This window comes from Plecotus auritus, assembly GCF_963455305.1.
Source record: "Plecotus auritus genome assembly, chromosome: 9".
Taxonomy (NCBI): Eukaryota; Metazoa; Chordata; class Mammalia; order Chiroptera; family Vespertilionidae; genus Plecotus; species Plecotus auritus.
Window position 1 is genome coordinate 18618967 of NC_137783.1, and position 27777 is coordinate 18646743.

At 42.0% G+C, this 27777-nt stretch overlaps 1 protein-coding gene and 1 pseudogene across 2 annotated transcripts; one reads left to right on the plus strand and one right to left on the minus strand.

Annotated features, from left to right (window-relative positions):
• Window positions 1–7693: 7693 nt before the first annotated feature.
• LOC308233844 (large ribosomal subunit protein eL39) lies at window positions 7694–8089 on the minus strand. Its single transcript, XM_080640817.1, has one exon. It carries the CDS (start codon window positions 8045–8047, stop codon window positions 7892–7894), a length of 156 nt encoding a protein of 51 aa, XP_080496943.1. The 5' UTR covers window positions 8048–8089; the 3' UTR covers window positions 7694–7891.
• A 10247-nt stretch (window positions 8090–18336) lies between these two features.
• LOC308257796 (nascent polypeptide-associated complex subunit alpha-like) lies at window positions 18337–19904 on the plus strand (annotated as a pseudogene). The gene is made up of 2 exons: window positions 18337–18906; window positions 19830–19904. The product of its transcript is annotated as a nascent polypeptide-associated complex subunit alpha-like (transcript).
• The last annotated feature ends 7873 nt before the right edge of the window (window positions 19905–27777 follow it).

The window sequence follows — 27777 nt, forward strand, 5'->3', positions numbered from 1 at the left end:
GTGAGGAGAGAGTGAAGGCGACCTCAGTCTCTGGTGCCCTGACCCAGAAATAGGCATATCAGTTTCCCCGCTTCCCTGAGACCCTGGAAAACTCAGGTCAGGGTTGAGGACGAATCGGACTGGGGAAGCAGCAGCGAAGAGCCTCTCCCCATAGTTCCATCTGCCTCCTTCAGGTCTGTGGTTGTGGGTGGCAGGGAGGCGAATTTTAATGAATTTTATTGTTGAGGTTGTGTATGTTATGTTTGCGAAGATGGTTGTTGAGGCTGTCGTGATTTCTTTACAATTTCCTGAATTCCTGAACTGCTTCAGCCTGACACCCAGTAATAACCCAGGGAAGGAAATGGGGTCACCCTCTGGGCTTCCGGGATTATTGTCTTAAGGTTTCCTGGGGTTAATAGAAGGGGAGATGCAGTGTATCTTCCCCGTATTCTGTTCTCTCCCCAATCTGTGATTGTCTAATCAAATCTACCTTTGTCCTTGCCTGTCCCTTTAAGGCCTTACTTGTCTGTCCCTTATTTCTCTACTGGGTTTTATAAAAGTGAGAAAGAAATACAAGATTTGCAAAACAAGTGCTCAGATAACTAAATACTAGTATACAATATTTATAATCAAGATATAGCTATAAACAGCAAAGCCCACGGGCTCTGGAGCCAGACGACCCAGGTAGGAACCCCAGCTCCATTTCCTTGACCTCAGCCACTGTCTGGGAACGGGTCACAAGTGCAGTCCTTTGTCTCTGTACCTCATCACTTCTCACCTGATTACTACAGCCACTGTCTTAGTCATGTTATCTGGTTGCACCACTTCCTCAGTGCTTCTCTCTCTCTATTGCATTAGAACCTGTAAAGAATTCCCAAATCTGGCTGATCATAAGTATCCTGAGCTCTAGCCCCAGAGGTTCTGACCCAGTAGTTGGTCCCAGATCATACTTTGAAAACCACCACTTTCTGTCCTCTCATCCAGAAGTGGGTTCTAAAACCTAAATTGGATTGCTACTTCCCTGCTTAAAACCCTTCGGTAGCTCTTTAAATAAATAAATATATATATATATATATATATATATATATATACATATATATATATATATATATATAAAATATATATCAGTGGTTCTCAATCTTTCTAATGCCGCGACCCTTTAATACAGTTCCTTATGTTGTGGTGACCCCAACCATAAAATTATTTTCGTTGTTACTTCATAACTGTAATTTTGCTACTGTTATGAATCGTAATGTAAATATCTGTGTTTTCCGATGGTCTTAGGCTCTACAGCAGGGTCACCTAAGACCATCGGAAAACACAGATATTTACATTACGATTCATAACAGTAGCAAAATTACAGTTATGAAGTAGCAACGAAAATAATTTTATGGTTGGGGGTCACCACAACATGAGGAACTGTATTAAAGGGTTGCGGCATTAGAAAGGTTGAGAACCACTGATATATATATATATATATATATATATATATATATATATATATATATATGTTTTTATTGATTTTAGAGAGAGGTCTAGAGAGATAAAAACATCGATGAGAGAGAATCATCAGTTGGCTGTCTCCTGCACGACCCCTACGACCCCTACGACCCACACTGGGGATCAAGCCTGAAACCCGGGCATGTGCCCTGACCAGGAATTGAACTGGTGACCTGGTTCATGGGTTGATGCTCAATCTCTGAGCACACCAACCAGGCCCTAACCTCTCTGACACTCTTTCTTCATCAGTAAAATGTAGATAGTCATGCTTGCCTGCCTACTTCACAAGGTTGGTGTCAGTATACAAGCCAGATAATGTCAATGAAAGGATATTATGGACTAGACACATAGAAATGTCAGGGTGAATAATTTTGAAAGGTTTACAAATGCACATAGAATTTGTATATTCAGTCTTGGGTGTCTCTCAAATGAAGACATTTTACATTGTCATCCCTGTGAAGTTTGAGGCTTGAGGGCAGAGTGTGTGGAAGAGAAAAAGAAAAATCTCCAGAAATTATTTCCTAGGGGAAACCTTCCCTGACCCTAGGACTTGGTCTGGTATCTCTATTATACAGAAATTGTTCTCATAACATGGTATTCTTTTCTTCAATGAGAGTTTATAATTACTTCATTATTTTTATGATTTCTTGGTTAATGCCTTTCCCCCCCACTAATCCTTGAGCTCCATAATACAGGCAATATGCCTATTTTGTTCAACATCATTCTCCTAACTCTGGACATACAATAAGTACTCGGGTAATATTTATTTCATGAATGACTAAATGAATGAAATCCTCAGCCTATAAATCTGGGTGATGCTCTTTGTTTCTCCGAGATAAAAATGCCAAGTTTGTTGGGTCTTTTTACCTCTTGGCCTCAGCTTTATCATCTGTTAAATGGGAATAACATCTACATCAGAAGCATGTTTATAACGATCAAAGGAGATCATATATGTTAAAACACATTATCTGCCCGGCCAGCGTGGTTCAATGGTTGAGTATTGACCTATGAACCAGGAAGTCATGGTTCCATTCCTAGTCAGAGCACATGCCTAGATTTGCAGGCTGGATCCCTGGTGTGGGGCGTGCAGGAGGCAGCCAATCAATGATTCTCTGTCATCATTGATGTTTCATTTCTCTCTCCCTCTCCCTTCTCCCTTCCTCTCTGAAATAAATAAAAATAGATTTTAAAAAAAGAACATTATTGCCCTAGCTGGTTTGCCTCAATGGACAGAGCATCAGCCTGTGGACTGAAGGGTCCTGGGTTCGATTCTGGTCAAGGGCACATGCCGGGGTTGCAGGCTAAATCCCCAGTAAGGGGCATGCAGGAGACAGCCGATCAATGATTCTCTCATCAATGATATTTCTCTCTCTTTCTCTCTCTCTCTCTCTCTTCCTTTCTGAAATCAATAAAAAATAAAGAACATTATCAACATAAAATATGAGGCAAACATAGTAATTATTACAAAAAATGAATTTGTACAAATTTCAACTTGTTTTTGTTTTTATTTTTTTACATTTAAAAATAAATTTTTATTAATAAAACTTTCAAAATACACATAAAAGTGCATTTTACTCATAGAAAAGGCTGATTGATATATTGGATCCTTCATGTGCTTGTGAGAACTGCGGAACTAACCTTTGGCGCATAAGGACTCTGTCCAAACCTCTGCATCAGGAGACAACCAAAATCTAGAAAGCCTTCTAGCAGCGTAAGGCCATGTCTCTAGAATGACCCCAGACTCCCAATATAATGCCTGCCTGAGAAAGCTTGAGGTTCCCAGGAGAATTTACTGTTTCTTCTAGCCAACAACTGAAGATAAACCCCTAATCCGAAAGCCATTCCTTTGAAAGGCAGTCATCAGGAAGGATAGGGCCTCTGTCTTCCAGTCTAGAACTGTACAGTCTTTTGGAACAAAGTCTTCATATGATGTAGATGGCAATGAACCTGATTTGTTTTCCTGTTCATTCTCGGTCAAAGATTTATGATCTTTTATCAATGTTAAATTGTTATTTATAGTTGCTTCATTCACTAGAATCATTGCTTGAATGTACTCTTTATTTGTGGCAGACCCATCTTTGATCTTCTGCTTCAGTGACTGCAGCACATTTTGCACTTGCTCAAATATGATATCCACTTTTCCTTCATCCTCCAGTTCCATCCAGAAAGCTTTTGCATCCCCTTGGCCAGAGGAAGGACCGCCCAATCTTCAACTTCTTTTTAATAAAACTCACTAATTAATTAAAAAGGAGAGCCATGCCCTAGCCAATTTGGCTCAATGGATAGAGCATCAGCCTGTGAACTGAAGGGTTCCAGGTTTGATTCTGGTCAAGGGCACATGCCTAGGTTGTGGGCTTAATCCCCAGTGTGGGGCTACAGGAGGCAGCCAATCAATGATTTCTCTCGTCATTGATGTTTCTATCTCTCTATCCCTCTCCCTTCCTCTCTGAAATCAATAAAAATATACTTAAAAAATAAAAAATGAAATAAAAAAATATACAAAGGAAAGCCATGATCTGGTGATTGATTGCACAACAATGTGAATTTACTTAACACTAATGAATTGTACACTTTAAAATGGTTAAGATAGTAGGTCTGGCCAGGTAGCTCAGTTGGTTGAAGCATAGTCCTGGTGCACCAGGGTTGTGGTTGGGTCACATGTGAGGGTTAACCAGTGAGTGCATGGATGAGTAGAACAGCACGTAGATCTCTCTCTCTCTCTCTCAAATCAATAAATAAACTTTTAAAAATGGTTAAGCCTGGCCGGCATGGCTCAGTGGTTGAGCGTTGGCCTATGAACCAGGAGGTCATGGTTTAATTCCCAGTCAGGGCACATACCCGGGTTGTGGGTTCGATCCCCAGTGTGGCCCCATGCAGGAGGCAGCTGATCATTGATTCTTTCTCATTATTGATGTTTCTATCTCTCTCCTTCTCAGAAATCAATAAAACATATTTTTAAAAAATAACTAAAAAATAAAAATGGTTAAGATAGTAAATGTTATGTTATGTATATTTTACCACAATTTAAACATTTTAAAAAATGAAAGCCATGAAATGGAAATACAGTTTTAAGTAAGACATACTAGTATAAAGAGTTAATATGCATGCGACATAAAAAGCTTATTCTTAGTCCCATCTCTCTGACCCTTGGTAAGTGGCTAAGGATACAGATAGGCTCATCTTATGATTCTAGTGTCCCCAAATCTACCTCTCCTTAGCTGCCAGAAAGGTCTTTCTAAAACACAAATTAGCTTATGTCATTCCTCTTTAAGAACGACAACGAAAAACTTCAGGACAAAGGTCAGGCTCCTGAACCATTATCCATCATCCCTCAGCCCCTGCATTCCACATTTTAGCTATAATGAAACAGTCACAATTATTATTCCCTCTCCCCAGACATTTTTTTATCACCTGGACAAATCTTACCATTGGTCAGCCCCAGCTCTAAAGTCACTTGCCCTGCAAAAACTTAATCTATTTTGGAGACCAACCCCTTCCTACTTTGTCTTCAACCCACAGGACTTTGTCCAAACTGCCTGCCCATATTGTGCTTCTACCAACTGAGTACAGTTAGTCATTTATTTTCTATACTATCTTGGCTCCCCCACCCTATCTCAAATGGTCCTTTTTGTTAGGTCATTCTCTGAGGAAAGCACACAGGACTTGGCACATAGTGGGCACTCAAAAGATGTCTGTTGCTTTGAATTGAATAGGCACCTAAGAGGAAATACAAACAATAAACATATATAGTTTTTAAAGACTCAACTTCCTTAGTAATTAGGGAAATGCAAATTAAAGACTGTATGTATAGTATGGTCCCAATTAACAGTCATTAAACTGTGTAAAAATTAAATATCCAACGCTGGTCAAAGCTTTGGGAACCAGATACATTCACACCTGGCTAGTGGCCAGATAAACTGACATAATCCTTCAAGAAGCACACTTAAGTAATACTTAGCAAGAACCAATGGATATCCTTTGGCCTGGTCTCTCACCTAGGAATTGAAAACCCAGTGAAATAGGCCAAAATAAAATCTGTATGTAAGTCAGTGTGACTTAAAATAATAGAAACCCACCAATAAATGATTAAATTATTAAATACTAATATTACAAAACAGTTTGCGGATACCATAACATGAAGAAACACAAAACCATGTTTGTAAGATAATGTGAAAGAAAAACAATATTGAAAACTGTATCTTTCCCATTACCTCAGTTATCTAAAAGTGATGATGCCCTGCCCTAGCCGGTTTGGCTCAGTGGATAGAGCGTCTGCCTGCGGACTGAAGGGTCCCAGGTTCGATCCCAGTCAAGGGCCTGTACCTTGGTTGTGGGCACATCCCCAGTAGGGAGTGTGCAGGAGGCAGCTGATCGATGTTTCTCTCTCATCAATGTTTCTGACTATCTCTCTCCCTTCCTCTCTGTAAAAAAAATCAATAAAATATATTTTAAAAAATAAAATAAAATAAAAGTGATGATGCCCTGAAGCTTAAAGAAACACTAAAATGTGAGATAATTTGATAGGGTAAGTGAGCTTGAAAATATATCAATAGAAAGTTTTCAAGATGAAATTCAAAGAAAAATATCATGAAAAACAAAAGAAACAGGATATGTGGGGAATAAGGAAGGTATAGTAATATTCATATAATAGGAATACTAGAAAGAGAAAAAAGAGAATAAATACTTGAGGCAATAATGGCTGGAAACTTTCCAAAAGTAATAACAGAGCCAAACCACAGATCCAGGAAGATCAAAGAACACCACACAGGGTAAATACCAAAAATTCTACATTTGAGTATATCATATTCAAACCACAGGAAACCCAAGACAAAACACATCTTGAAAGAAGCATCAGAAAAAAATAAACCACCTTACATACAGAGGAACAGTGATAAGAATTACATTGAACTTCTCTTTAGAAACTATGCAAGCAAGAAGAGTGGGTTGAAATATTTTAAGTTTTGAAAGAAAAAAATTGATCAACCTAAAAATCTGTATACAGAAAAATTAAAAGTGGGAGAGAAATAAAGACTATTCCAGAAAAAAAAACAACACAAAAAACCTAAGGGAATTTGTTGTCAGAAAAGGACCACTATTGTATAATTTTACTTACATGAAATATCTAGAATAGGCAAATTCAGAGACAGAAAGTAGACTAGAGGTTACCAGGGGCTGAGGAGAGGGAGTAATTGAAAGTTACTGCTTAGTAGGTACAGAATTTCTTTTTGGGGTGATGAAAATGTTTTGGAAATAGTGATTATGGTTGTACAACATTGAGAATGTAATTAATGACACTGAATTGTACACTTAAAATAGTTAAAATGACTATTTTATGTCATATATATTTTACCACAATTTTTAAAAATTAACATACCAAAATACATTGGATTATACACAGAGGCTAAGGAATATGGGTAGGGAATTGACTTTAAAGTGTCATGAGGGAAATTTTTTCTAACTCTATCAGCCAAAAAGATCTAGGATCCATCACCAATCCAGTACCAATGAGCATCTCTAGCAACCGACTGGTTTTTTTAAAAAACATATTTTTATTGATTTCAGAGAGAAAGGGGGAGGGAGAAAGAGAAAACATCGATGATGAGAGAGAACCATTCATCAGCTGCCTCCTGCACGCCTCCCTCTGGGGATCAAGCCAAAACCCAAATCTGGGCATGTGCCCTAACTGGAATTGAACCTTGACCTCCTGGTTCATAGGTTGATGATCAACCACTGAGCCACACTGGCCAGGCCAGGCTGTTGTTTTAAATATAATTTCCTGACAAAGTAACCTGAACTCCTTGGAGATGGCTGATTCCAGGTCTGGGCCAGACACTGTAGAAGATGAGCCTAAAAATATCTTGTCACATCAGGAAGCAAAGAAGTTCACTGAGGTGTCAAAAGGACTCAGGAGCTAACCTAAATAAACACACTCTGACCAAAAATTCTACCATTTAAGCAGCAATGAGAGTAGTGGTTGCAATGGATTGAAACCAAATTGGATTAAATCACTTATTGAAAAAAATCCGCATTATTAACCGGTACACCTAGTAATTTTCTTTATTGCTTTTCGATTTTACTATTTACTATTTGCTATTCCAAATTTATAATAAATCACGTATAGTTCTTCTAATATATTTATACTTTCAGTATTCTAATATATTTTAATACTGCTAATACATAATACATTATAATACTTCTTTTTTTTTTTTTTTTTAAAAGGTCTCACACATTTATTACTGAACCATCCTACTATTGCAGGGGGGAAATAATCAACAGAGCAAAATCACAAGTCCATTAATTCTCCAATTAAAATGCCCCAACTGTCCAGACAGTAGCATCTTTTCAATCATTTAAAGGTGTAGGCAACCTGGATACAGCATAAATATGTGAGTCATCTCTCATGTGTGATTTCTCATAGGCCCAGTTTGGTTCTTCTCCAATGTCTCCTCTTCGAGTTGTACCTGATTTTATTACCAGTTTTCATCCGAATCCATTGGGGAATGGGCCGATTCTGCTTTTGTTTCTTGGCCAGGAATCTCTTGATCCTGAAAGTCTTGTGGGAAGACATGGTGAAGGAGAAGCGAACGCACGCACCTCGATGGCGGAGAAAGAGAGAGAAGGACTACATTATAATACTTCTAAAATATTTATAATTCCGGTATTTCCTGAATTCGTATTTATAAATGGGATAGAGTATTTATTTTAAAATATTTTATAGTCAAGTCCCATTATAATATGTTAACTCATTCTAACTTTAAAATGCCATTTTATTATAAACTAAATATCCATAGCCACATGAACCTCTTTCTAGATTCTATGTATGATTTATCTGGGAGGTTTCTGTGTACAACAATAAAATAGGTTTAAGTTACTATAGCTTTAGAGGTAGTTTGGATATCTAGTAGGACCCATTCCCCTTCATTGTTCTTTTTCAAATTTTCTTGTCTCTCCTTGCAAATTTTCCCTGCCAGATTAACTTTAGAATCAGTTCAATTCCATATAATATGCAACTTAGTTTTTCTCCCAGCTCTTTGTTTTGAATTTTTTTAATTTAAAAATAATTGGGGGGGGGATAAGTGGAAAGAATAGTAAAATGAACACTTATATACTGTTTTCCAGATTCACCAATTGCTAACGTTTATTACATTTGCATTATTGCTCTTTTTGTCCAGCAATTACACTCCAACTGTTAAAAAAATAAAGGCTCCCTAGCCAGTTTGGCTCAGTGGATAGAGCATCACCTGCAGACCAAAGAGTCCTGGGTTTGATTCTGGTCAAGGACACTTACCGCAGTTGCAGGCTCCTCCCTGTCTGGACCCTGGTCAGGGCACGTGCAGGAGGCAACCAATTCATGTGCTTCTCTCACATCGATGTTTCTCTCTGTCTTTCCCTCTCTCTTCCACTTTCTCTAAAAATTAATGGGAAAATATCCTCAGAGGAGGATTAAAAAAAAAAAAGATAAAGGTAAACTGGAACTCCAATACACTGTAAGTGAGATTGCAAATGGTATGGACACTTGGGAAACAGTTTGACAGTGTCTTATAAAGTAAACCATACACCTACCTTATGATTCAGCAATCCCACTCTTACTTACCCAAGAACAAATGTGAATATGTACATCAAAACTGATAATCAAATAGCATTTTCCATAATAAGCACAAACTGGAACAAACCAAATAGTTATTAACTGATAACTGATTTCAAAATGTCTTTATTATGTAATACTACTCTGCACTAAAAAGAAATGAGCTACTGGGGAGAAACCAAGATGGCAGCATAGGTAAGCACCTAAACTGCTGCCCCACACAACAATTTCAAAACTACAACTAAAAGACAGAACAGACACCATCCAGAACCACAGGAAAGCTGGCTGAGTGGAAATTCTACAACTAGAAGGAAAGAGGAAAGCTCACGGAGAAGGAGCGGCAAAGGGCTGAGGTACAGAGACATGTCCGCACAGAGAGGAAGGGTGGCAGAGTGCCTGGCTGGCTTTCTCTGGCGGGAGGGGGAAGGAAGCCCCCGACTGCACTGAACCCCAGTTCCGACTGCACTGAACCTCAGTTCCGGGCTAAACCCTGTGGACCCAGGCTCATACAGGGGGAGTTTGGACTGTCAGGTAGAGAAAAAGGCACACGGAGACTTGGAGACTCGGAGACTCAGGGGAGCCGTGGCGGCAGGGGTCTGGAGGTGCGAGTGCACACAAAGACTGACTGCAGGCTATCCATAGCAGAAGGGAGTCGGAAGCTCCTGACTGCACTGAACCCCAGTTCTGACTGCACTGAACCCCAGTTCCAGGCGAGCCCCTGGGGACCCACGCTCTTACGGGGGAAATCTGGATTGTAAGGCGGAAACTCGGGAACCACGGAAGGCAGAGGTCTGGAGACTTGCACACAAGGGCAGGGCTGATGGGAAGCCAAGACTGTCTGCTCTGCCCTGAGACTCCAACCCTTCCAAGCTGAGCACACAGGCTTTTGCAATCTGGCAAGGCTAATCCTATAAGGCTGTCTCCAGCACCGAAAATCTCCCAGTGTAGACACAGCTGATCCACACAGCCAACTGGCCTGCAGGTCAATTCCTCCCAGTGGTACCAACAACAATCAAAACTTAACTACAACAAGGCTGTACACACAGTCCACAAAGGGGTGCACCAAGAGTGTCCACCTCAGGTTAACTGGGAGGCCAACCCACTGGGCCATATAGGAAACCTAGCACACAAAGCTACCCTACCAACTCAGGGAAGCAGTGAAAAATGGGGAGACGAAGAAACAAATCACAAACGAAAGAAATGGAGGAAAACAAACGACTGGATATAGAATTCAAAACCACAGTTATAAGGCTTTTCAAGAATATCCTAGAAAAGGCCGATAAATTTAGCGAGACCCTCGAAGATATAAAAAAGGACCAACTAGAAATTAAACATACACTGACTGAAATAAAAAATATTATACAGAGACCCAACAGCAGACTAGAGGAATGCAAGAATCAAGTCAATGATGTGAAATACAAAGAAGCAAAAAACACTCAGCCAGAAAAGCAAAAAGCAAAAAGAATCCAAAAAGTTGAAGATAGTGTAAGGAGCCTCTGGGACAACCTCAAGCGTACCAACATCTGAATTATGGGGGTGCCAGAAGAAGAGAGAGAGCAAGATACTGAAAACCTATTTGAAGAAATAATGACCGAAAACTTCCCCCACCTGGTGAAAGAAATACACTTACAAGTCCAGGAAGCGCACAGAACCCCAAACAAAAGGAATCCAAAGAGGACCACACCAAGACACATCATAATTAAAATGCCAAGAGCAAAAGACAAAGAGAGAATATTAAAAGCAGCAAGAGAAAAACAGTTAATTACCTACAAGGGAGCACCCATACGATTGTCAGCTGATTTCTCAACAGAAACTATGCAGGCCAGACGGGAGTGGTAAGAAATATTCAAAGTGATGAATAGCAAGAACCTACAACCAAGATTACTCTACCCAGCAAAGCTATTATTCAGAATGGAAGGTCAGATAAAGAGCTTCACAGATAAGAAAATGCTAAAGGAGTTCATCACCACCAAACCAGTATTATATGAAATGCTGAAAGGTATTCTTTAAGAAGAGGAAGAAGAAGAAGAAAAAGGTAAAGATAAAAATTATGAACAGCAAATACATATCTATCAACAAGAGAACCTAAAAATCAAGTGAATTAAAAATCTGAGGAACAGAATAAACTGGTGAATATAATAGAATCAGGGGCATAGAAAGGGAGTGGACTGATAATTCTCAGGGGGAAAGGGTTATGGAGGGTGCAGGAAGAGACTGGACAAAAATCATACACCTATGGATGAGGACAGTGTGAGGGGAGGTAAGGGCAAAGGGTGGGGTGGGAACCGGGTGGAGGGGAGCTATGGGGGGAAAGGGGAGAAACAATTGTAATAATCTGAACAATAAAGATTTATTAAATTAAAAAAAAGAAATGAGCTATTAATATGTGAAACAACATGGATAAATCTCAAAAACATTATGCTAAATGAAAGAAGTCAAACACAAAAGACTACATATTGTATGATGCCATCTAAAAAAATAAACCAGAACTATACTGGCAGAAAGCCTCAAATTTGATGAAATGGGTTGTACCAGTTACATGAACATATTGCTATTTTTTAAATATAACAACAACTAACATTTACTGAGTTTGCTATGTGCCAGTCATTGGCTAAGAGCTTAATAATAAATAACAACTTCAGGCATATAGAAGTTAAGTAATGGGTCTGAGATCATACAGCTGGCTGACTGTCTAAAGGCTGTCTGGATCCTTACAGCATGGAAGGGAATAAGATTAAGTGGATGAGTGCTTCTTGTGGGAGTAAAGTAATAGGAACAAGAAAGAAAGAGAGTTTATGGTATTGGCACAGCCACTTACGGGGCCTTGGTCTGAAATGCTGGGATGAAACAACTAGCAGACCTCAGAGAACTGGTCCAGGGGCCCAAGACCTAAGGATTATATTGTGGTAGTTAAACTTCAATCAGAGTTCTTCATATTGAATCAAAGTGAAATAAGCCAGGCAGGACCTGAAGGATTTACTGTCTGACACAGGATAACCTGAAGTGTGTGGGTGACACCTCAAACTCAGATGCTCCCCCACCTAGCAGGGACATAGGTTTTATGTGTGCCTTTCAGCAGCTGGAAGAGCCAGGTGGAAGAAAGGTATTCAGGGCAAAGAGGGAAAGTGAGGAAATAGTTGGAGGGTATAAATGGTGTAGGGTCTGTGATGGAGAAACCTCCCTCATTTTGTCCTGTGTATGGTTTCAGGGATGTAATAAGCACAAGAGGGCAGCTGCTGGATGTAACAGGGTGTTGCTTCATTAACCCTGAAGCCTGAATATCTCCACAAACTGCAATTCCCATTTATCTCCCAATCACCTGGTTGGGAGACAGCCATTGCAAGCCAGTGTCTGAATCTTGACACTTTACCCAATTTATTAGACACTCTTCCTATTATAATTTCTAAGAACTCTATTTTCACTTCTTCCTTAGGACACTCCATTCTTCTGATCCCTCTGTGGAAACCAACCAACCCCCTCTAGTTTCTCTCCTGCAAATCTGAGAGCTTGAAGAAGAGTAAATTTTGTCCACAGGCAAGTCAATAGATGGGTTAGTACATTGAATAGCTTGTCCCAACCACTTTGGAACTTGATACTATAGTCAGAATATAATTAGTTGGTATGAGTCTGAATCTTGTGTTCTTGCTGTTTGTTTGTTTTTCTAGCCTGTGTGTCCTGTCTTACTCAATTTATGAGAACTTTTCTTATAGCCAAGGGCCATATCTGTCAAACCATCCAATTTATGAAAACCTCAAGGCTCGGAGAAAAACTAAGATGGTGGCATAGGTAAACACCTGTACTTGCTGCCTCTCACAACCACATCAAAACTCCAACTAAAAGACAAAACAAATATCATCCAGAACCATGGGAAAGCTGGTTGAGTGGAAGTTCTACAACTGGGAGGAAAGAAAAAGGCGCATTGAGACTGGTAGGAGGTGCAGAGGTGCGGAGATACAAAGGTGCACGCGAAACGGGCTGCCAACTGGGTGTGCTGTTGTTGTTTTCAATTGGGAGGGAGATACAAGCCCCCAATTGCTCTGAACTCGAGTTCCAGGTGAGACTCTGGGGACCCAGACTTATACAGGGAGAAACTGGACTGTCTGGCATCGGGCCAGAACGCGAGGGCAGCTTTCTCTCAGAGGTGCCCAAAGTGATCATTGTTCCTGCACAGGGGCGCTGGACGCAGAGACACGGGGACCTCTCCAGGGCAGGGCTGACTGGCAACCATTGCTGTTTGCTCTGCCCTGGTGACTCCCTGAGACCCCGCCCCACCCAGTTTACAACCCCACCCAAGCTGTGGCAGTGGCTTTTGCATATGAATGGCCTGTCCTTTTGCAACCTAAAACCTAACAAACTACAGCTGGGACAGAGATCTCCAAAGCTTCCAAAAGAAGGCCTAAGGCCCTGCAGCAGCAGCCTGCATTGCTTCGCAGCGGGGCCTCATCTGGGCATTTCCATACCCCAGACAAAGAGGAGGAATCTGCAGATCTCTCTGTAGCTCCTGCTGGATTGCCTCAGGCAGTGGCTGACTTTGCACATCCTTGAAGATCCAAGAGCCAGTGTACCCAGTGGTCAGTGTGAGACCATACCAGATTACAACTCTTCACATCCATAAACGACACACTCAAGGGGCAGACTCAGTGAGCACCAAAGCCCCACTGAAGCAAGTCCTGCCCCATAAGGGTGTCTCCAGCACAGCAGTTCTCCCACTGTAGACACAGCTGGTCCTCACAGCCAATTGGCCTGGAGGTCAATTCCTCCCAGTGATACCAACAACAATCAAGGCTTAACTACAATAAGACTGTGCACACAGCTCACAAAGGGGTGCACCAAGAGTGTTCACCTCTGCCCTAACCGGTTTGGCTCAGTGGATAGAGTGTCGGCTTGTGAACTGAAGGGTCCAAGGTTCAATTTCAGTCAAGGGCATGTACCTTGGTTGCGGGCACATCCCCAGTGGGAGGTGTTCAGGAGGCAGCTGATCGATGTTTCTCTCTCATTGATGTTTCTAACTCTCTCTCCCTCTCCCTTCCTCTCTGTAAAAAATCAATAAAATATATTTTTAAAAAAAGAGTGTCCACCTCAGGTAATTGGGGAGGCTGAGCCACTGGGCCCTATAGGACACCTAGCACACAAGGCCATTCCATCAACACAGGGAAGCAGCTAAAATGCAGAGACAAAGAAACATGCCACAAATGACAGAAATGGAGGAAAGCAAACTACTGGATATAGAGTTCAAAACCATGGTTATAAGGTTACTCAAGAATCTTTTATTTTTTTATTTTTTTTATTTTTTAATATATTTTATTGATATTTCACAGAGAGGAAGGGAGAGGGATAGAGAGCTAGAAACATCGATGAGAAAGAAACATCGATCAGCTGCCTCCTGCACACCTCCCACTGGGGATGTGCCCGCAACCAAGGTACATGCCCTTGACTGGAATCAAACCTGGGACCCTTCAGTCCGCAGGCCGACGCTCTATCCACTGAGCCAAACCGGTTTCGGCACTCAAGAGTCTTTTAGAAACCTCTGAGAAATTTAGTGAGACCCTCAAGGATATGAAAAAGGACCAATCAGAAATTAAGCATACACTGACTAAAATAAATAACAATATACAGAGATCCAACAGCAGACTAGAGGATCCCAAGAATAAAGTCAAAGATTTGAAATACGAAGAAGCAAAAAACACCTAACTGGAAAAGAAAAAAGAAAAAAGAATCCAAAAATATGGAGACAGTGTAAGAAGCCTCTGGGCCTTGACCGGTTTGGCTCAGTGGATAGAGCATCTGCCTGTGGACTCAGGGGTCCCAGGTTCTATTCCGGTTGAGGGCATGTACCTTGGTTGCGGACACATCCCCAGTTGGGGGTGTGCAGGAGCAGCTGATTGATGTTTCTCTCTCATCATTGTTTCTAACTTTCTCTCCCTCTCCCTTCCTCTCTGTAAAAAATCAATAAAATATATTTTTTTTTAAAAAAAAGGAAGCCTCTGGGACAACATATCTATTGCACTCTCTACTACAAGGGAGTACCCATATGACTGTCAGCTGATTTCTCAATAGAAACTATGCAGGCCAGACGGGAGTGGCAAGAAATATTCAAAGTGATGAATAGCAAGAACCTACAACCAAGATTACACTACCCAGCAAAGCTATCATTCAGAATTGAAGGTCAGATATAGAGCTTCACAGATAAGAAAAAGCTAAAGGAGTTCATCACCACCAAACCAGTATTATATGAAATGCTGAAGGGTATCCTTTCAGAAGAGAAAGAAGAAGAAAAAGGTAAAGATAAAAATTATGAACAACAAATACATATCTATCAACAAGTGAATCTAAAAACCAAGTGAATAAAAAATCTGATGAACAGAATAAACTAGTGAATATAATAGAATCAGGGGCATAGAAAGGGAGTGGACTGACAATTCTTGAGGGGGGAAGGAGGTGTGAGGGGTGCGGGAAGAGATTGGACAAAAATTTTACACCTATGGACGAGGACAGTGGGGGTGGGGTAAGGGCATGGGGTGGGGTGGGAACTGGGTGGAGGGGAGCTATGGGGGGGGGAAAGAGAAACAACTGTAATAATCTGAACAATAAAGATTTATTTTTTAAGAAAACACCATAAACCTCAAGGCTCTACCTCCAAACATATCTATTGCACTCTCTACTACATTCACCCCCATCTAAGGCAGGAAACTGATAGCACATTTAAATTGGGTAATCCTAGGAATTTTTAATACAGGAACCACTTAAGTAATAAACTGGTGTAAGGAAATACAAGTGCACTAGTGGTGACCACTATGGCCCTAAAAGGAATGGGAATCATTATTAGAATACAGAGATAAAGAGAGCTTTATGGAGAGGGCTGTGACCTTTCATTAAGAGATATGGGTGCCACAGCAACCCTACAGATTGGGAGCCAGGGGAATACCCTAATCTCAGTCTCCTCAGACCCTCTGATCTCTTGCCTACATTGGCCAGTGCTCCACATTGGTCAAGTTCAACCAGAAGAAGCCAAAGGGTTCAATTAACACAGGTCAGCTTCCTGGAACACAGAGAAGGATAGAGTAAATCCTGGGTAAACAGGATTATGGCAATCATCTTAACCTACAGTCTGATCTCTTCACAGCTGCCAAGCAGTCTTTTTAAGAAAATTATGATGAAATAGATATGACATAAAATTTGCCATTTTCACCATTTTTTAAAACATTTTTATTGATTTCAGAGAGGAAGGGAGAGGGAGAGAGGGACAGAAACATCAATTATGAGAGTCATTGATCAGCTGCCTCCTGCTCGCGCCCCTTACTGGGGATCCAGCCTGCAACTCAGGCATGTGCCCTTGACCGGAATCCAACCCAGGACTCTTCAGTCCACAGGCTGACGCTCTACCCACTAAGCCAAACTGGCTGGGGCCATTTTCACCATTTTAAGTGTACAATTCAGTGGCATTAATTACATTTACAATGTTCTGCAACCATTACCACTATTTCCAAACCTTTTTTCATAACCCCAAACAGAAACTCTGTACCCATGAAGCAATAATTTTTCATTTCTCCCACCCCAAGCCCTGATAATCTCTAATATACTTTTCATCTTTATGAGTTTGCCTATCCTAGAAATTGCATATAAGTGAAATCATGTAATATTTATTTGTTTGTGTCTGGCTTCTTTGACATAGCATAATGTTTTAAAAGGTTCATCCATGTTGTAGCTTGTATCAGAACTTCATTTCTTTGTATGTTGATTAATATTCCATTGTATCCATATAATACATCATTTATCCATTCATCTGCTGATGGACACTTTGGTTGTTTCTACCTTTTGGCTAGAATAATGCTGCAATGAGCATTAGCATACAAGTATTTGTTTGAGTCCCTATTTTTAATTACTTGTGGTATATATGTAAGAATAAAATATCTGGGTTATATAGCAATTCTATGTTTAACTTTTTGAGGAGCCCCAATGTAACCTTTTAAAAATATAAATTGATGATGTTATTTTCCTCTTTAAAACTCTTTAATGCTGCCCTAGCTGGTTTGGCTCAGTGGATAGAGCATCGGCCTGCAGACTGAAGGGTCCCGGGTTCAATTCCAATTAACGGCACATGCCCAGGTTGTGGGCTCGATCCCCAGTGTGGGGCGTGCAGGAGGCAGCCAATCAATGATTCTCCCTCATCATTGATGTTTCTGTCTCTCTCTTCCTCTCTGAAATCAATAAAAATATATATTTAAAAAAAACACTCTTTAATGCTTCCCAATTTCAAAACTTATATGTTTTATATTATAAAGTTACAGTAATCAAGACAGTGTGGTACTGGCATAAGGATAGAGATAGATCAATGAAATAGAACTGAGAGTCAGACAAAAAAAAACACACACATTTATGGGCAATTGATTTCAGACAAGAGTCCAAAGATAATTCAATGGAAAAAGAGTAGTCTTTTCAACAACTAGTGCTGGGACATTTGGATATTAACACACAAAAGAATGAAATTGGACAACTTACTTACACTTATACAAACATAAAGTTAACTCAATATGGACCATGGGCCTAAGTGCATAAAGAGCTAAAAGCATAAAGCTCTTAGAAGAAAATATAGGAGTAAATCTCTGTGATGGTGGGTTAGGTAAAGCTTCTTAGATATGACACCAAAATCATAAGCAACCAACAAATAAATAGATAAATTAGACTTCAAATTAAAAACTTTTGTGCTTTGAAGGACACCATCAAGAAAGTAAAAAGATAATCCAGCCCTAGCCAGTTTGGCTCAGTGGATAGAGTGTCAGCCTGTGGACTGAAGGGTCCCGGGTTCGATTCTGGTCAAGGGCACAAGCCTGGGTTGCAGGCTTGATTCCTAGTGGGGGGGCATTCAGGAGGCAGCCAATCAATGATTCTCTCTCATCATTGATGTTTCTATCTCTCTCCCCTTCTCCCTTTCTCTCTGAAATCAATTTTAAAAAAATTTTTAAAGAGAATACCTTTTTTGCAAATCATATATTTGATAATGGATTTGTATCAAGAATATATAAAGAATTCTCACGCATCAATAGTAAAAAGACAACCCAGAAAAAATGGGCTAAAGTTCTCCAAATTAGATGTACAACTGTCTGATAAGCACATGAAGAAATGTTCAACATCGTTAGCCATCAAGGAAATACAAATCAAAACTACAATGAGATAAGCACTTCACTTGCTCTAGGAAGGCTATAACAAAAAGGTAAGCTCTTTCTGCTGCCTTCTTGGTTCCGTGTTACCACTCACTCCTCACCACCCACAAAATGCCAGGTGAAGCCACAAAATGCCCTCCATCCCTGCTACAGAGCAGGAGTTGCCACAGCTCCAGGCTGAGACAAGATCTGGAACAGACTCTAACCGTGATGAATCAGTACCAGAGCTGGAAGAACAAGATTCCACACAGGCAACAAGCCCAGCTGGCAGCAGCCACTGAAATCGATGAAGAACCAGTCAGTAAAGAAAAACAGCCAGAATGTAAAGAAGGCATGGAAGGCTATGTCCAAACTGGGTCTTCGATAGATTATAGGGGTTATTACTAGGGTCACTACCCAGAAATCTAATATCCTCTTTGTCACCATAAAATGTCTACAAGATCCCAGCTTCAGATACCTACATAGTTTTTGAGGAAGCCAAGATCGAGGATTTATCTCACCAAGAACAGCTAGCAGCTGTTGAGAAATTTAAAGTTTAAGCTGAAGCTGTCACAAACATTCAAGAAAACACAGACTATAGCTGTGCAAGACGAGAGTAAAGAGGACGAGGTTGATGAAGCAGGGATGAAATTTAAGAACATAAATTTGCTCATGTCACAAGCAAATGTATCAAGAGCAAAGGTAGCCCTAGCCAGTTTGGCTCAGTGGATAAAGCATTGGCCTGTGGACTAAAGGGTCCCGGGTTCGATTCCAGTCAAGAGCACATGCCCAGGTTTCGGGCTCGATCCCCAGTGGGGGATGTGCAGGAGGCAGCTGATCAATGAGTCTCTCTCATCATTGATGTTTCTATCTCTCTCTCCCTCTCCCTTCCTCTCTGAAATCAATAAAAATACATTTGGCGGGAAAAAAAAGAAGCAAAGGCAGTCCAAGTCCTGAAGAACAACAGTAGTGACATTGTAAATGCTATTATGAAATAAACAATGTAACCATCTGAAAAAAAGAGGACCTTTTTTTGGTGTTTCAAAAGATTACTGCAGCTTGGTTTCAGTTTGTACTGTTTCTGTCATGTATGGCTTTCTTGTGGGATGAAAAGAAAAATGACAAATGTTGATGAGAGTGTGCAGAAATTGGACCCCTTTGTTTTTCTTTTGATTTAACTAATAAAGATCATATAAATACTTTGTTTTTCTCCCATTAAATTATAAGTTCCTTGAGTACTGGGACTGGGTCTTATATAAAATTTATCAATCACACACTTTTAACAGATTTAAAACTAATATTCCTGTATGAAAATTAATCTCACCTAATCACACATGTATACATTTTGCAAGTAATTTGCCTTGGCAGAAGCACCACAAACATATATTACTCAAGCTAGATGTACGTAAGTCTTTTCATTCCCTGGTGGTGGGAGTACAATATTCTAGAGGACATTGTAGCAATACAGTGAGCAGCTGCTTCCTTGCCACTGGAGAGCCAGGGTTCCAGGACAACTGTGGTTGACATATCTCTATCTCCAAGCAGCCTGTCACAGCACTTAAACCACCGGGTGAGCTGCATCGTCTATAGACCCACTCAGATCAGTAGGAGATTTTATCTTCCAGATTAAAAGTCTGAAATACAGTTCACCAGTGAAGAATTTAGAGGAAGCTCACGCAGCACAGAACTCAGAACTGTGATGACAAAAAGGGAGTCGGAACTTCTACCTCTGGACAACATGGAATAACAGGAACTGATTTACCTTCTGCCTTAAACAACTAGAAAACAAACAACTAAATATTTAATACAATGGGGTGTGTTTTTTTTAAGACAATGGTTTTCAGATACTAGACAATAGGCCTGTGATCCCTGAGAAGAGAGAAACAAACACTGTGAGCCCTGTGATCGTGCTATCTTACTGCATGGAGGCAGCTTCCGGGCTGCAGTGCAAGGAAGGGGAAAGCAAACGTAGCCTAGAAGTCTCTCTGCAATCAGGAAGGCCAAGGTGGACAGACTGCATAGCAGTGTGTTGGAGAGGAGGGAGATGCACAGAGAAAGAATTTTGGGCCCAGCCTGCGTGGCTCAGCGGTTGAGTGTCGACCTATGAACCGGGAGGTCACGGTTCAATTCCCCATCAGGGCACATGCTGGGGTTGCAGGCTCGATCCCCAGTAGGGGGCGGGCAGGAGGCAGCCTATCAATGATTTTCTCTCATCATTGATGTTTCTCTCTCTCCCTCTCCCTTCCTCTCTGAAATCAATAAAAATATAATTAATAAATAAAAATAAAGAATGAATTTTGGAAATACAAATAAAAAACCACAATGGGATACCACTTCACTTGCTGTAGGATGGCTGTAGTAAAAAAGGAAACAACACGTGATGTGATGTATTATGTGAAGGTAGACTTATACTTAAACTCTAGAACAACAACTAAAGAAGTAAAGGTATAATTAACATGCCGATAGTGGAGGCCCAAATGAACCATGAAAAACATTTAATACAAAGGAAAGCAGGAAAAGAAGAAAAAAGGAACAAACTCTGTATGCTGTCAGGGGGGTACTAGACTTATCAGGGTGATCACTTCATAAGGTATCTAAATGTCTAATCACTTTGCTGTACACCTGAAACTAATATAATATTGTATGTCAACTGTATAAAAAATAATGTTTTGCCCTGGTGGGGTAGTTCAATTGGCTAGATTTTCTTTTTTTTAATTTAATAAATCTTTATTTTTCAGATTATTACAATTGTTTCTCCTTTCCCCACCCCCATAGATCCCCTCCACCCGGTTCCCACCCCACCCCATGCCCTTACCTCACCCCCACTGTCCTCATCCATAGGTGTATGATTTTTGCCCAGTATCTTCCCGCACCCCCCACACCCCTTCCCCCCTGAGAATTATCAGTCCACTCCCTTTCTATGCCCCTGATTCTATTATATTCACTAGTTTATTCTGTTCCTCAGACTTTTAATTCACTTGATTTTTAGGTTCACTTGTTGATAGATATGTATTTGTTATTCATAATTTTTATCTTTACTTTTTTCTTCTTCCTCTTCTTAAAGAATACCTTTCAGCATTTCATATAATACTGGTTTGGTGGTGATGAACTCCTTTAGCTTTTTCTTATCTGTGAAGCTCTTTATCTGACCTTCCATTCTGAATGATAACTTTGCTGGGTAGTGTAATCTTGGTTGTAGGTTCTTGCTATTCATCACTTTGAATATTTCTTGCCATTCCCGTCTGGCCTGCGTAGTTTCTGTTGAGAAATTAGCTGACAGTCATATGGGTGCTCCCTTGTAGGTAACTAACTGTTTTTCTCTTGCTGCTTTTAATATTCTCTCTTTGTCTTTTGCTCTTGGCATTTTAATTATGATGTGTCTTGGTGTGGTCCTCTTTGGATTCCTTTTGTTTGGGGTTCTGTGCGCTTCCTGGACTTATAAGTCTATTTCTTTCACCAGGTGGGGGAAGTTTTCAGTCATTATTTCTTCAAATAGGTTTTCAGTATCTTGCTCTCTCTCTTCTTCTGGCACCCCCATAATTCTGATGTTGTCCCAGAGGCTTCTTACACTATCTTCAACTTTTTGGATTCTTTTTTCTTTTAGCTTTTCCGGCTGAGTGTTTTTTGCTTCTTTGTATTTCACATCTTTGAGTTGATTCTTGCGTTCTAGTCTGCTGTTAGGTCTCTGTATAATATTTTTTATTTCAGTCAGTGTATGTTTAATTTCTAGTCGGTCCTTTTTTATATCTTCGAGGGTCTCGCTAAATTTATTGGCCTTTTCTAGGATATTCTTGAAAAGCCTTATAACCATGGTTTTGAATTCTATATCCAGTCGTTTGTTTTCCTCCATTTCTTTCGTTTGTGATCTGTTTCTTTGTATTCACATTTTCACTGCTTCCCTGAGTTGATAGGGTAGCTTTGTGTGCTAGGTTTCCTATATGGCCCAGTGGGTCGGCCTCCCCAGTTAACCTGAGGTGGACACTCTTGGTGCACCCCTTTGTGGACTGTGTGGACAGCCTTGTTGTAGTTAAGTCTTGATTGTTGTTGGTATCACTGGGAGGAACTGACCTCCAGGTCAGTTGGCTGTGTGGATCAGCTGTGTCTACACTGGGAGAAGTTCAGTGCTGGAGACAGCCTTTTGGATTAGACTTGCAAAATTGCAAAAGCCTGTGTGCTCAGCTTGGAAGGGGTGGAGTCTCAGGGCGGAGCAGACAGTCTTGGCTTCCCGTCAGCCCTGCCCTTGCGCATGCGCCTCCAGACCTCTGCCTCCATGGCTCCCCTGAGCTTCTGCCTGATGGTCCAGATTCCCCCCATAAGATCATGGGTCCCCAGGGGCTCGCCCGTAACTGGGGTTCAGTGCAGTCAGAACTGGGGTTCAGTGCAGTCAGGAGCTTCCGACTCCCTTCTGCTAGGGAAAGCCTGGGGCAACCTCCGCATTCAGTCTTCTCTGCGAGCACTCGTGCACGCGCGCCTCCAGACCCCTGCCCTGCGCGGCTCCCCCGAGTCTCCGGGTCTCCTTGTGCCTTTCTCTCTACCTGACAGTCCAGACTCCCCCTGTATGAGCCTGGGTCCACGGGGTTTCGCCCGAACTGAGGTTCAGTGCAGTTCGAACTGGGGTTCAGTGCAGTCAGGGGTTTCCTTCACACTCCCACCAAAGAAAGTCAGCCAGGCTCTCAGCCGCCCTTCCTCTCTACACACGTGTCTCCGTACCTCAGCCCTTTGCTGCTCCTCTGATTCTCCGTGAGCTTTTCTCTTTCCTTCTAGTTGTAGAATTTCCACTCAGCCAGCCTTCCTGTGGTTTTGGATGATGTCCATTCTGTCTTTTAGTTGTAGTTTTGAAATTGTTGTGCGAGGCAGCAGTTTAGGTGCTTACCTATGCCGCCACCTTGGTTTCCTCCTTCAATTTGTTAGATTTTCATCCCCATATGCTAAGGTTGCAGGTTCAATTCCCTGTCAGGGCACATACAAGAAGCAACCAATGAAGGCATAAATAAGTGGAACAACAAAGCAATGTTTCTCCTTCTCACTTTCTTTCTCTTTCTCTCCATTTCTCTAAAATCCTATCTAATAAAAGAGTAATATGTAAATTGACCACACCTCCATCACACCCACAAGCCATGCCCACCAGCCAATCAGGAGGGAATATGCAAATAAACCCAACCAAGATGGCTGCAGCCACAGAGAGCAGGAGGGAGGCTCGGGTTTCCCTGGCAATGGAGGAAGCCAAGCTTTCCGCCTGCCCTTGCCGGCCCAGGCCTCCACTCAATGCTACAAAGTTTCAATTATAGAAGATAAATAAAGCCCAACAGAAATGGCGGCAGCCGGATGCAATACATTGGGGGGTGAGGGCATGTATGGGAGTGGGGTGGGAGGGGCAATGGTAAGATATGTACACATATAATACCTTAATAAAAAAAAATTTTAAAAAAAACGAAAGAAAGAAATGGCAGCAGCCACGGAGCTGGAGAGAGCAGGAGGCTAGGGTTGCCCAGGGCAATGGAGGAAGCCAAGCTTCTGCAGCCCTGGCCTGCTTTGGCCTCCAAATAAGGCTACAAAGTTTCCATTATAGAAGATACATAAATCCCAAAAGAAATGGCTGCCGCCATGGAGCGAGCAGAAGGCTTGGCTCCACTCCAGGCTACAAAGTTTCAATTGTAGAAGATAAATAAATCCCAGATACCAGGGCCTCTGCTTGGGTCACCAGGGGGCGTGGCCAGCCTGCAAACCACCACAGGCCCCTACCCAGGCCGCCCCACACCCCAAGGGAACCCCCACCCTGATCCGGGACACCCTTCAGGTCAATCCAGCTGGCCCCCACCCGTGCACCAGACCTCTATCCTATCTAATAAAAGAGTAATATGCAGATTGACCATCACTCCAACACACAAGATGGCTGCCCCCATGTGGTCAAAGATCCTGCCCCCATGTGGACACAAGATGGCCACCACAAGATGGCCAGCAAGGGAGGGTAGTTGGGAGGGACCAGGCCTGCAAGGGAGGGCAGTTGTGGGCGATCAGGCCAGCAGGGGAGGGCAGTTGGGAGGGACCAGGCCTGCAAGGGAGGGCAGTTGGGGTCAATCAAGCCTGCTGGGAGGGCAGTTAGGGGTAACCCGGCCGACAGAGGAGGGAAGTTTGGGGTGACTGGGTCTGCAGGGAAGGGCAGTTGGGGGGGACCCAGGCCTGCAGGGGAGGGCAGTTAGGGGTAACCAGGCCTGCAGGGGAGGGCAGTTAGGGGTGACCAGGCCTGCAGGGGAAGGCAGTTAGGGGCAAACAGGCTGGCAGGGGAGCAGTTAGGCATCAATCAGGCTGGCAGGGGAGTGGTTAGGGGGTGATCAGGCTGGCAGGCAGAAGCAGTTAGGGGCAATCAGGAAGGCAAGCAGGTGAGCATTTGGGAGCCAGCAGTCCTGGATTGTGAGAGGGATCCCAGATTGGAGAGGGTGCAGGCTGGGCTGAGGGACATCCCCCCCCCCATGCATGAATTTCATGCACCGGGCCTCTAGTTAATAAATAAATGAATAAAAATTAAAAAAATAATTTAAAAAATCATATTTTTCTCCTTTGTTACTTGGTGATTGTATCAAATGGTTTTTCTGCCCTAATCGGTTTGGCTCAGTCACTGAGCCTCAGTGGATAGAGCGTCAGCCTGCAGACTGAAAGGTCCCAGGTTCGATTCCAGTCAAGGGCATGTACCTTGGTTGTGGGCACATCCCCAGTTGGAGGTGTGCAAGAGGCAGCTGATGGATGTTTCTAACTCTCTTTCCCTCTCCCTTCCTCTCTGTAAAAAATCAATAAAATATATATATATATATTTAAAAGAAATGGATTTTTTCCCCCAGAGTTCAGCTTTTTATTGAATGTGTTACAAAAGAGTTTTAGTCAAAAAGACCAAAGCCTATGTCATCATCAGACTCCTCAGATTCTTCTTTCTTTCCTTCTACTTTCCTCTCTCAGCTGGGGCAACAGAGGTGGAGAGGGCAGGACTTCCTGCTGGGGCAATGCCAGCTGCTGGGACAGGTTCACCAGCCCCTACATTGCAGAGGAGGCTCCCAATGTTGGCACTGGCCAAAACTTTTGCAAACAAGCCTGGTCATAAAGGTTCAACACTTATACCAGCTGCTTTAATGAGGGCATTGATCTTATCCTCTGTCACCGTCACCTCTTCGTCAGGCAGGATAAAGGCCAAGTGGATGCAGGTGAGCTCTGAGATGAAAGCCATCGTGTGGGCAAGTGCTGGGCAGGCACTGCTGGGAGTGGTGCTAGTTGCTGGATGAAGTGAGGATCTCACCCCAACGTGGCCTTAGCTGCCTCCGAACGACCGAGCACATTAGCTGCAGCTGGAGAGAGGGGCTCAAATGGATTTTGAATGTTAAACAGCTTGTGTCTCTTATAAGCACCATGTAAGTGGCTTTGCTTTTTGTTTTTTTTTATATACAGTCTGATAGTCTTTTTTATTGAAGTGCTTCTGTGGTTCTCATCCTTTCTAATGCCACGACCCTTTAATACAGTTCCTCATGTTGTGGTGACCCCCAACCATAAAATTATTTTCGTTGCTACTTCATAACTGTAATTTTGCTACTGTTATGAATCGTAATGTAAATATCTGTGTTTTCCGATGGTCTTAGGCTCTACAGCAGCAGTTGTCAACCTGTGGGTCGCGACCCACAGGTTGAGAACCACTAGCAGGGTCGCCTAAGACCATGGGAAAACACAGATATTTACATTACGATTCATAACAGTAGCAAAATTACAGTTATGAAGTAGCAACGAAAATAATTTTATGGTTGGGGGTCACCACAACATGAGGAACTGTATTAAAGGGTCACGGCATTAGAAAGGTTGAGAACCACTGGCTTAGACCATTTACATTTTTCACTCCACTTTTTTCCTCCTGTTTGGCATTTTAGTTGTACTTTCTTTTATTTTTTTATATTTTTTAAAATATTTTTATTGATTTCAGAGAGGAAGGGAGAAGGAGAGAGTAACATCAACAATGAGAGAGAATCATTGATCGGCTGCTTCCTGCACGCCCCCTACAGGGCATTGAGCCCAAAGCCTGGGCATGTGCCCTTGGCCGGAATTGAACCCTGGTCCCTTCAGTCTGCAGGCCAACTGAGCAAACCGGGCTAGGGCTCTACTTTCTTTTATTATGCATCTAGTGATTACTTCAAAGATTATAATATGCATCATTACAAGAGCTTACCTGCATTTATCCCACTTCAACAGTCAATGCTGCCCGGCCGGTTTGGCTCAGTGGTTAAAGCATCAATCTATGAACCAGGAGGTCAGGGTTTGATTCCCAGCCAGGGCACATGCCTGAAACCCAGGCTCAATCTCCAATGGGGGCATGCAGGCAGCAGCTGATTAATGATTCTCTCTCATCATTGATTTTTTTTAAAATATGTCTTTAATCAATTTTTAGATAGAGAGGAAAGGAGAAGAAGAGAGAGAGAAATATTGATGAGAGAGACACATCAACTGGCTGCCTCCTGCATGCCCCCCACTGGGGATTAAGCCCGCAACCCAGGCATGTGCCCTGACCAGGAATTGAACCATGACCTCCTGGTTCATAGGTCAATGCTCAACCACTGGTCAACACCAGCCAGGTTCATTGATGTTTCTATGTCTCTCCCTTTCCCTTCCTCTCTGAAATCAATAAAAAAATTTTTTTAAATAGTCAATGTTAGCAGCTTTTGTATCTGCTACCTCCTTTTCCTTATTGTATTCATTTTAACATTGCATCACATTCCATTGTATGTGTAATATTATTGAAATAAGACCACAATTTTTTTTTAATATATTTTTTATTGATATTTTACAGAGAGGAAGGGAGAGGGGTAGAGAGTTAGAAACATCGATGAGAGAGAAACATCGATCAGCTGCCTCCTGCACACCCCCTACTGGGGATGTGCCCGCAACCAGGGTACATGCCCTTGACTGGAATCGAACCTGGGACCCTTCAGTCCGCAGGCCGACGCTCTATCCACTGAGCCAAACTGGTTTTGGCAAGACCACAATTTTTAAAAAATATTTTTTTATTGATTTCACCGAGAATGGGAGAGGGAGAGAGAAAGAGAAACATCAATGAGAGAGACACATCAATCGCCCCCCCACACCGCCACTCTCCCCATTGTGGATTGAGCTCGCATCCCGAACATGTGTCCTGACCAGAAATTGAACTGTGAGCTCCTGGTTCATAGGTCAACACTCAACCACTGAACCATGCCGGCTGGGAAAGACCACAATTTTTGAAACATGATTTCTGGCACTTAGTAAGAAATCTGCATGCAGGAAGCAGTGAGAGGAGCTCCCACCTGTCAGAAGCTGGGCAGCTATTTCACCTCAGTTCTTTTTTTTCACATTTTTAAATTTTATTTTATTGTTTAAAGTATTACAAATAGTAGTACATATGTCTCCTTTTTTTTCCCCATAAAGTATTACAAATAGTAGTACATATGTCTCCTTTTTTTCCCCCATTGACCTTCCCCCCGGCCTCCCCAACCCCACCCCACCCCCAGTACATGCCCTCACCACCCCCCCTCACCTCAGTTGTTAGCACATTGTTTTTATGGGTTC

Coding starts and splice junctions, on each gene's coding strand:
- LOC308233844 (XM_080640817.1), bottom strand. CDS start 8,047: ATGTCTTCCCACAAGACTTTCAGGATCAAGAGATTCCTGGCCAAGAAA.